This window comes from Oculina patagonica, chromosome 4 (genome assembly GCF_052425735.1).
Source record: "Oculina patagonica isolate OP01 chromosome 4, crgOcupat, whole genome shotgun sequence".
Lineage (NCBI taxonomy): Eukaryota > Metazoa > Cnidaria > Anthozoa > Scleractinia > Oculinidae > Oculina > Oculina patagonica.
In genome coordinates, this window is record NC_135761.1 from 43,215,651 (window position 1) to 43,226,319 (window position 10,669).

Here is a 10,669-nt window from a genome sequence, read left to right on the forward strand (position 1 = left end):
TTTTTTTTCTTGCTCCTTTTCCTTTCGTTTCTCTTGGCTTTGTTATTTCCACCACTTTCTACTGTATCCATCCTTCCTTTAGACCAAAAAAGTTTTGATAAAAACATTGGTAAACCCTGTCAAGAGGACATCGATCTTTTACAGGTGTTTTGGCCTTTTAAAGCACCGATTTTGCACTAAAAAGTGATTGACTTTTTCTCGATTAGCTCTGTTAGGATGCGACCGATACGCAAAATGAATAGTTCTTTGAAAAGGTCAAACCTAGCTCTATCAGATACTTATCACCAAAATCTGCTGACTTTTAAATTAATGACGTCACAAGTGGTTCATTGACTGCTCCTCCAAATGTCGACAAAAGTCGACTTTAGCACTGAAAGAGTTAAGGGAAAAAGAAGATAAAACCCAGAAACGACTTGAAGATGCAAACACTGAGGTAAAGCTTCTAGATGCCTTGAAATTTATGATAGCACTTACGTAATACACCAATCCGATTGTAGCTAGAGACTGCTTTAGATGCGAGGAGAATGAGTTCAGCATTTGCGCTCTTTTTGTAACTTAGTTACTGTGTGTTTTTCAGTGTCTGCATGTAAGGAATGTTTCTTATATTTTGAGCGTTTCTTGTTTGCATGTAACAAGAAGAGACTGTACGAAGCTAAAGTTTATTTACCAGTTTACAAAACAGATCTCATTTTTGAAACAAAACGTGAGAAAAATCCGGTTCTGTTCAATTTAAATTTGTATTTTTCTATTTTGTATTTTTACTTCCTGTCGCACCTGTAAACTAACAAAAACACAAAACCACACACAAACAAACAAAACGGATCAAAATATCTACCAAGCACAATCCAGAGACGTGACCTTTTGAATTTAACTTCAAGATGCGAGAGGTTTTGCGATTTGCTTGTTTATGAGTTGGCCGATTTGCATTACAAATTACAGATACATGCTGTAATTCAAATCTGAACCATTTCGTATTTAAAATAATATTGTGTATTTGGTTATTTTTAGTTGGCCTTAGTTGAAAGAAAAATAAACATCATGGACGAAGAGGGTCTGCATTTTAAGAAAGAGGTAAGTAAGATTTTTGCCGTTTGGCGTTTGCCGTAAACGTCATACTTAACCTCTCTAATATTGTGTTCAAAGAAAAGAACAAATGAAATATGCGTAAAAATTATTTATCTTAATTAAGAAAGGAAATATTTACTTATTAACTTAAGTTAGTGATGTTTTAGATTTTTCTTTCATTTTCCAGATAAGTGGTATTTTATGATCCGAGACAGAATTATAAATTTTCCCGTACAACTAACCAGTTATTTTAGTTCAGATTTTTAAGAGAAGCTATTTCTGTTGGAGTTATTACTGAAAATACTCAAGTTTTCTCGCTGCAGTAAGCTACTTACTTAACCAACGAACCAACCAACCAACCAGCCAGCCAACCCTCTTGCCCTGGGGGATCCAGGACAGGGCTTGCTACTCATTACATCAAGCAATTATTGCCTGCATATATTTTACATTCCGTTTTTAGAACTCTGCATTAAAAGTCAAAGTCGTAAGCAGCAACAGGAAGTTGGCAAACACCTTGAATGAGGTAAAGTTACTAGATGTTTAGAAACTTGTGGCATTTCACTCTGCAACATGTTTGTCAAGTCCCCCTATTTCTAATAAATTACTTCTTCTAAAAAAGTAACACTATAGCAGTAAGAATTAGGTTAATGCATGTCTTCTAGTTGCTAGCACTGTTTCGATGTTATATATGTATGTTAAGTTGAATGCAATATTTTTTTTAGCTTAGCGTTAATATCGCATTCCTTATACTCTGGGTTTTGGCTTCTTTATCCTTCGATAAGGCTGTCTATTATAGATAGCCTTATTGGGGGATAAAGAAGCCAAAACCCAAAAACGACTTGAAGATTCAAACACTGATGTAAAGCTTCTAGATGCCTAGAAATTTATGATAGCAGTAACGTAATACACCAATCCGATTGTAGCCAGAGACTGCCTTAGATGCAAAGAGAATGAGTTCAATAATAGCGCTCTTTTTGTAACTTAGTAACTCTGTGTTTTTCAGTGTCTTCATGCGAGGAATGTTTCTTATATTTTGAGCGTTTCTTGTTTGCATGTAACATGAAGAGACTGTTTATTATTTACCAGTTTACTAAACAGATCTCATTTTTGAAACAAAAAGTGAGACTGAAATGAATATAACGTTATAAGAAAAATCTTGTTCTGTTTTATTACGGTTTTCAATGGCATATTCAACAGCCCGACTAAAGATTGCGTTTTCGCTACCTTCAATCATCAATCTTCAATCAATAATTATGGCGACTGCTAACGAAACTTGAAAATTAAAAACACAAACAAACAAAACGGATCAAAATCTACCAATCACAATCGAGGGGCGTGAATGAATTGAACTTCAAGATGCGAGAAGGAGGTTCCAAGCCTTGCTTGCTTGTGAGTTGGCCGATTTGCATTACAAATTACAAAGTACACATACATGCTGTAATTTAAATCTGAAGCCATTACGTATTTAAACTAAAATATTGTGTATTTGGTAATTTTTAGTTGGCCTTAGCTAAAGGAAAAATAGACATCATGGATGTCTATTTTTCCTTTAGCTAAGGCCAACTAAAAATAGAAATCATGGATAAAGAGGGTCTGCATTTTAAGAAGGAGGTAATTTTTTTTCACGCATTACAAATTGCAGATACAGTCGAACCTCTCTGTACGGAACCTCTCTAATACGGATACCTCATTTATAACGGACAACTTCTGATGTCTCGACAAAATTGTTACTTAAAAATTTTTTATTAAATGGACCTTCTCTAATACGGACAACGGACACTAAATCTCGGCCCCCTTTAGCTCTTTCTTTACTCTATGGCTTATCCCCCTTGCTCACTCACTCTTAGCATTAAGTATTGGGCAGCGACCCCCTGGTGAGCAGGATTCGAGACTGTATGCCAAGAGAATTTGTGCAGTAGGGAGAGTGGTGGGTTGTAGGGTTCGACCTTACTCGTTCGACGCTCTCAGCAACTGTCAATTATATGTAATGCGTCACCAGGGATGCCAATGAACTATGAATATGACAAACGATTTTGATATCGTCTGGTATGTTTCAGTTGGCCAGGTCAGAGGGTGAGGTCAAGAAAAGGGATATGAAATTGGAAACGGTTATGAACGAGGTAATGACTCGACATGTATCTAAAATATAAGACTTTCCTTAGACTTACATTTTTAATTTCTAGATAAGAAAAAAAATTAGAGTAATGATTTTCAGGCTGCCCGATTTCGTTCTTCATATTTTCATTTTGGTATTTTTTAAAAAACTGTTAAAGTGAAAAGATGAAGAAGAAATTGGCAATAACTAAGAACGGATAATCATTTTAAGATATGTTGTGGTAAGTAACAGAGAGTGCAGGCTGATGTTAGTTTAGGATAAAGTTATAAGGATCAGTGAATTTGGAGGGCAATAAGATAAGACTGGAGGGTAGGCTGGTTGAAAGAAAAAATCTTAAGGCCTAGATTAGAGTATTAGCGTTTTTTTATGCGTTGGTTTGACTGAAATTGCTTCATACTCCTCGCTTCCTAATAGTTTGGTCGTTTCATTTTGTCAATTTAACCGGGCATTCTAGCCCGGTTAAGCTATCAAAATGAAACGACCAAGAAAAAATTGACACTGTCCAAGAATGAGGTCATAACTTTATTCACTTACACTGTATTAATACAAAACCAAGCATTAAAGAAAGAGCAAACTAGAAATAATTTCCTGAAAGAAATGTCTAAATGGAGGTGGAATTTCAATGGGACTAGGTAGAGAAGAAATACCTCTAGTGACTTCCTGCAATCCAGATGACCTCTTTAGCTACGTACTAACTCTAAAGGATTGCAGTCCAAAACCTACAATATTGTGCACTTTGAAGACAAAAATCAAGAAAGTTACCGCTTAAAGAGCTACTCGCGCGGACGACTGTTTTCTATCGGCGAATAGAAAACAGTGGGAGAACCAATCAGATTCGCGGATTATTTCTATAGAACACAGCTGAGTTTCTACTAAAGTAAGTTAAACTATAATCAGTAACATTTGGTTCTCTGCAGATCGCTCCATTGAATACTATTCAATGAGTTCTTATTCCACCAGTTCTTTTTCTCTGGTGGATGTAGTGAATGACGTAAAGGTGGTTTGTTTAAAGATTTTGTCTTATTCAATAGTCATAAGGTTACATTCTCGAACAAGTTCTAACCACTGAACGGAGTAGAAGGTTCATTTTTTGGGAAGAGCTTATAGCTCTTATGGAAATCTCTGTAGTACATGGCACACGTTGGCGCTAATATCTGTTGGCGCTAATGTCAGCTCCTCGTCTTTTGTGATTATTACGTCTTTTATGGAGTCCATCATAAAAGACGTAATAATCACAAAAGACGAGGAACTGACACAGACGAAAAACGAGGTAAGTAATTACATATGTGCTAAATTAATTTATTTCTCATATAGATATTTTGTGTCTTTTGGCTTAATTCATGGTGAATAGGCATATGATATGGAGAGTTACATTTGAAACATAATACTTCAGCATAGCTCAGTCAGTTATTTCAAGTATAAAAGATTTCCATAAGAGCTAATAGCTCTTACGGAAATCTCTGTGGTTCATGGTACACGTATGGCGCTAATATCTGGTTTCTTTTAGATGGCCTCCTTGAACAACACTATAATCTCAAAAGACGAGGAACTGACAAAGACGAAAAACGAAGTAAATAATTGTGCTGAATTAGTTCATTTCTCATATAGATATTTTGTGTCTTTTAGCATAATAAATGGTGAATAGGCATTACAACCCTCGCATTTCATCAAAATAAAGCAAGATATGGAGAGTTACATTTGAAACTTAATACTTCAGCATAGCTCAGTCAGTTATTTCAAGTATAAAAGATTTCCATAAGAGCTAATAGCTCTTTGGAAATCCCTGCGGTACATGGTACACGTTGGCGCTAATATCTGGTTTCTTTTAGATGGCGTCCTTGAACAACACGATAATCTCAAAAGACGAGGAACTGAGAAAGACGAAAAACGAGGTAAACAATTGTGCTGAATTAGTTCATTTCTCATATAGATATTTTGTGTCTTTTAGCTTAATAAATGGTGAATAGGCATTACAACCCTCGCATTTCATCAAAATAAAGCAAGATATGGAGAGTTACATTTGAAACTTAAAACTTCAGCATATATCATTCGGTTACTTTAAGTATAAAAGTGGATGTTTTTAATAACATTACTGCACAGCGGCAATTCGCCAACTGAAAACACGTCCCGGGACAGCGAATTACCGGTTGCTTAAAGGGACATAATATGGAGATAAATAAATTTTATTAAACATATGGCATAACATATACAGGGCGCAGATGCAGACTGAAATCTTTGTTCTCGGGGATACGGCCTATGGGACAGAGAAGTGGTATCTTTTGACCACATCGAGTCATGCAATTATGCAATGCTTTGCAGTATTGTAAATGACTGAATTTGTAGAAAAAAAGGATCATAACAAAAATTACCCAGGGCGATGGTTCTCTTCGGGACTACGTTGCCCCAAAGAAAGCCTGCCCTCAGGCTAAGCATGCACTTTCAGTGACATGTGGCTTATTGCAGATGGGCACTTGGTCGCGTAAAAGGCGCCTGTCTAGTTTTTAAGTGCACATTTGGGAAGCGCGAAAGGATTGAGACAGCCAAGCGAGAAGAAAATATGACTGAGGCCTTTTCTTCTTTTTGCGTGTCTTTCTCGCAACTTTCGCATTTTCAAAAGGTGGGCTTAAAAACCTTCGAAGATGCCTGGTATCAGGCTATTGGGACACAGAAGAGATGTTTTAAAAGGCTCTGCCCTCCCTTTAACTTAAGTTCAGTAGACTGAAAAATCCATGACAGATCTATAAACAATGAACTATAATCAGTGAGATGTGGTTCTTTATAGATCACGACGCTAAATGATCATTCAATTTAAAATTGCTTGATCATTTAACGACATGATCTATATGTGATATGTGATCTATATGTCATCTATTCGTTTTAGTATTAAAATACTAAAAAAGAAATTGGGAAATGGCTACAACAAGGTATAGTTTGGTAAATGTGGCTGTCAGAAATTATCTTTTGCTACTGTTTAACGATCAGGCTGTGTGCACGGAAGCCACAAGCCCGGGGCGCGGGACGGGAGCAACGGAGCGGACAAGGAAGAGCGGGACAGCCCGGGGGAGAGGAAGTATATTTAGGCTTACTTCCAAACTGAACTCTTAACTAATAAAATTAATTTTAACTCTAAGTTTTTATTAAGTTTGGACTACAAGAATATTTTCAACCAGTTAGGAATTATTTTCTTTCAAGTTCCAAGGTTCAAGCAGCCGCACTGTCGGACAAGACATGCTATTTAACATTGCTGCTTTGGGTTGAACGAAAAAATCTCATCACTCATCGATCGAGTGGTTTGGAAGGTCCACAGATCCTTTTTGATATCCAGAGCTCTGACTTGTTTCCGAAGTTAAATGTTTAACTGTTAATCTTTGGTAATCGGCCTTATCAAAAGTTATAGAAGTTTATAAATTTTGAACTTTATTGTTGTAGATTGCCTCCTTGAATAACGAGATTTCCATACGAAAAAAGGAAGTGGATAATGCACTAATCGAGGTAAAGGTTTCTCGAATCTCATTTCTTGACTTTGTCATAAACATCCAACTTTAAAACATCAAGAAACAAATGTTTTAAACATTAAGGATTTTCTTTCTCCATGGCAGTTGTGACGTGAGCTATTACGTAGGAAGTTTTTCCCAGAGGTCCTAGTCGCATGTTATGGTGTTCGTAGCCATGTTGCTCAAATAAACCTGCTGTTATTTCGTGCTGGTTTAACTAGTAAACAGTGCAGAAGTAAGCATATAAAAAAAGATTCAGTCGTCGTGAAGAGCTTGGTAAAACAGTAGATGTAAGGTTGAATACATTTCTACCTTGCAGCCTCCTGGTGATTGCGAAAAAACTTAGAGAAATCGTTCCTTACACTCAACTACATTCTTCACAAATTGACATGTATTTACCTTTGTTTTTCTAAATTCAAAGTGTAATGACTTGGTTATATTATGACAGGTGTTGGAAACGAAGAGGAAGGATTGCAAGAACTGCAGAATATTACGGTAAGTGACATTTGCCGAAGCCTTTTTTGTACATTTTACTTCTTTAAATTTACTACACCAAATATATATCTTTTTTGCATGAAAGATGTTTGTCTGTATTTATTCGCAGTAGATAACACTCGTGTGTTATTTGTGGGATTAACTTTGAGTTGATATTCCTTCTTATTAAGAACTTAAATTAAAAGGGACTGTGTCGCGGTTTGGTATCAATCTTTGTCACTTTTGGCCATCCGCACCTTCTTTAGTATTTGCTGTCCGTATTGAAATGTACCTTTGGTGTTTTACGATGTTATGTTAATATTTCACTGAGTTTGATGGTAATTTCCCACATGATCAACGACACAGCCCCTTTAAGACAATTTTTTTCTTCCAAATACAATAGAAAGCATTACAAAGAATTGATGTTGGAATGCCAACAGCAAGACAATTTCCGAAAAGATCAAGTGAGTATAATGATGCTCAATTGCTATGAATTAGTTAAAACAAGATGAACTCGAATATAACGTTTTATGACAAGGACTTGAAGAAGTGGACACGGGGTTTTTTATGAAGTAGACGAACTAGGAAAGTTGTTCTTAAGTGTATGGGGGGGGGGGGGGGGGGGGGGGAATTCAAGGAAAAGTTCAAATTGACATTGGCTTTAATAGTGCGATTTTAGGTTTATATGGATGAAAGTGCTTTCCAAAATTAGTAGTAGTATAATAATTTAGTTGAAAAATTATTTTCACACTATCCAAGATGAGATTCCTTGGTTCGGGGAAATAGAAGGCTCATTTTTGCCAGCACCAATATAACTGACCTTCTGTTTTATAAAGCGAAGAGTTGTACTTCTATACTACCTAGGGAGGGGGTGGCCATGGTAGGGCCGACGAGGAACGGCGGGGAGGCTGGCCGGGGCGCGCGGTGCGGGCAGACACACCCACAGTGCCCCCCACCCAGGTGAAATGGGACCGGCGAAACGCGGGGACCGCGAGGACAGACCCACAGGGGGGGAACCAGGCAGCAGGAAACCGGGAAAGCCCGGCGAGGGCCCAGGCGGAAACAGCTATACTACCAAACGAGACGATTGTCCCAGAATAGCAACGAAATAGCTTCTTAGCCACCGTTATCTATATTTAGTATGAATAATTTTCGATTTTGCTTTAAATATAGCTGAACAAAGTCAGACTGCAGGCAAATGTTTACTTGGTAAGTGTAATAATTGGCATATTGCTTTCCTATAGAGATATTTGAAGAGGCCAAGAGGAAGCAGACACAGCCACAGCGGCATGAGCAACCGCCAGCGGACACACCCAGAGGGAGGGGGGAGGCTCGTTACAATATTTTTATACGCAGATCAATTGATAGAAAACCACTAAAAATTCGTTGTGCGATATTTTAAAATCGCTAAGAATTTTTTGGAATGGAAAAATATTGCCTCAAGATCAATTAACATTTTAGAGTGATTTCAGATAACCTGTGAAATAGTTATCATACTTTTAGATACTATTAGACACAAATTCCAATGTTTTCTTTTGTTTCCGTTCGACTATTACGCACAAAGTGGTATATATTGTCTCACGGGTTAAATGAAATCACTCTATTGCAATGCGACTGGTTATAAATGTTGTCTTAACACAAATTTGCAACTTGCCAGGCAAAAATTGCTTTATATTGAGTATTCTCTTTAAAGAATGACCTCTCTCTGTTCTAGCAAATGGCAAATGACCATAAATGGCAAAACGACGTTCTGCGACAAAGGTACGATTTATGATAGTAAATTAAAGTTACCTAAGGTTTTAAAGTTCATTTAAGGCTTACGTTATCTCTGTACAAAGGCTTCGCCGCTGGGTGAGGTATAGTTATCAGCCAGATCCCAAGTTTGCTTCTAAATCAAGGTCATTATCAGTTTTGCTCAATGCCGATTAGAAGTAGTCATAATAGCTTTCATTTCTCATTATTAGACAAATTGAGTAGAAGATTGTTACTTTCTTAACAAACTAGAAATGTTTATGAGAAAATTGATTAAAACTGTTGGTAGACTATACGAATGTAACATTTTACAGCGGTTCAAAAAATAATTTTAAAGCATATTTGAGAGGCTAACTTATATTGCGACAGCCTCTTAGGAGTAAAAAAGTTTCAATTGTCTCTGAGTTTTAGTTTACCTTTGTATTTTTTTGTATAATCCAACATTACAAGCAGTAACCTTCAGAAAGCTGGGAAATTATAACTGGTGAATATTAGCAAAGTTAGCACACAGGAGTTGAAAATGGTCTATTCGATGCATCTCGAATTTGAAAGAAAAGTCAAAGTTTGTAGAATAATAATTACCTCCTACTAACCTTTATGTATGCTCTTATTCTTTAGGTTGAACGCCTTAACCCAGCAATCGACTTTTAAACCACCATGATCAAAAATATTATTTTCTGTGTCGAACGATTAACGTTATTACATTGAGGTTGAAAAATGTCCTCATTGTTGTTTTTACATTAAGTTTTCAAGCAATTTGTACAATATTTTCATTGAATTTCATTTATTTTGTAACGTTTGTGATGGATTGTAAATAAAAAACACGCCTTATCAGGTGTTTATTGATCACTCCTTGAGAAGGGTCTATATGAAAACCACAACATTGTTCCAACAATGAGACAACGATTGGGCATTTAATGTCTTTAATAGCTTAATCTTTTATATTCTGCAAATGTGGGGTATGTACTGTTTCTGCATTGATGTTTTGAGATTTTCCTCCCTGAGGATGAATTTTGAACACGTAAGAAACCTTACTACGTAGTAATTGTATGATGCAATGAATATTAAAGGAAACTTTCACAGTAAGAAACTGTGTACAATAAGATATACAACACTTCACAAGTTTTTTGGTCTTGATGATTCGTTGCTCAGACAAGTTTGTTAATCGATGGCATCTTTAAATGTACATTTATCCTAGTGGTTGTCCATTGTCGATATTTCAGAATAACAGGCAGCCATTTATTTGACACAGGTCTTATTTCTTGATCGCAACAACCGAGTATGTTATCGTTGCATTGATAACTTAGCATGCGTCTTTGTCTCACAAACAACAAGTCAGCCATTTTCTCCAGTGTTATCGGCCGATTTAGAAGAAACCCACCAAGCGATGTGGGTTAAATTTAACCCTTAGTTTGATTGTTGGTTAGCGCTTATCGGGTTTTGAGGAAGGCATCTAATCGCAGGTTAAAATTTAATCGCGATTAGCTTATTCAATCGTGGATTAGCGCTAACCAGAGTTTTGAACAACGAAGCCCAGGTTAAAGCAACAGGGAAACATCAGGAAGAGAACATTAGTAAACCATGGGCATGGCAGAGGAAAAAGGAGAGCCGCTGGAGTCCCCCCCCCCCCCTTCCCACCCAGAATTTTTGAAATTTGAATAACCAGCTGACATGATGTCATAAAACCCCGGAATTTTGAAGTTTGCATGTTTTTGCAAATTTTCTGGAAAACGTATCTTTCTTGACGAAGTCGAGGCAAACTACGGTA

General features: G+C 36.8%; 1 protein-coding gene across 4 annotated transcripts; it reads left to right on the plus strand.

Moving 5' to 3' along the window:
- The first annotated feature begins 169 nt into the window (after positions 1 to 169).
- Positions 170 to 9,803, plus strand: LOC144650259 (uncharacterized). Of its 4 annotated transcripts, XM_078509930.1 has the most exons (12): positions 170 to 433; positions 1,009 to 1,071; positions 1,526 to 1,588; positions 3,123 to 3,185; positions 4,689 to 4,751; positions 5,011 to 5,073; positions 6,611 to 6,673; positions 7,124 to 7,170; positions 7,553 to 7,613; positions 8,323 to 8,358; positions 8,864 to 8,910; positions 9,520 to 9,801. In XM_078509930.1, the coding sequence occupies exons 2-12, from the start codon at positions 1,039 to 1,041 to the stop codon at positions 9,560 to 9,562; spliced, it is 582 nt and encodes a 193-aa protein (XP_078366056.1). In that variant the 5' UTR covers positions 170 to 433; positions 1,009 to 1,038; the 3' UTR covers positions 9,563 to 9,801. The 4 variants fall into 4 exon arrangements, with proteins under 4 accessions (XP_078366056.1, XP_078366057.1, XP_078366055.1 ...); XM_078509929.1 differs by lacking the exon at positions 170 to 433 and having other exon boundaries at positions 452 to 1,071; XM_078509931.1 differs by lacking the exons at positions 170 to 433; positions 1,526 to 1,588 and having other exon boundaries at positions 450 to 1,071; positions 9,520 to 9,803.
- The last annotated feature ends 866 nt before the right edge of the window (positions 9,804 to 10,669 follow it).

Bases quoted from the DNA above. Each gene is read 5' to 3' on its own strand.
- LOC144650259 (XM_078509930.1), top strand. From the start codon at position 1,039: ATGGACGAAGAGGGTCTGCATTTTAAGAAAGAG. The intron at 3,186-4,688 runs GTAATGACTCGA...GGTTTCTTTTAG, and splicing joins TGGAAACGGTTATGAACGAG to ATGGCCTCCTTGAACAACAC. The intron at 8,359-8,863 runs GTAAGTGTAATA...TCTCTGTTCTAG, and splicing joins TGCAGGCAAATGTTTACTTG to CAAATGGCAAATGACCATAA.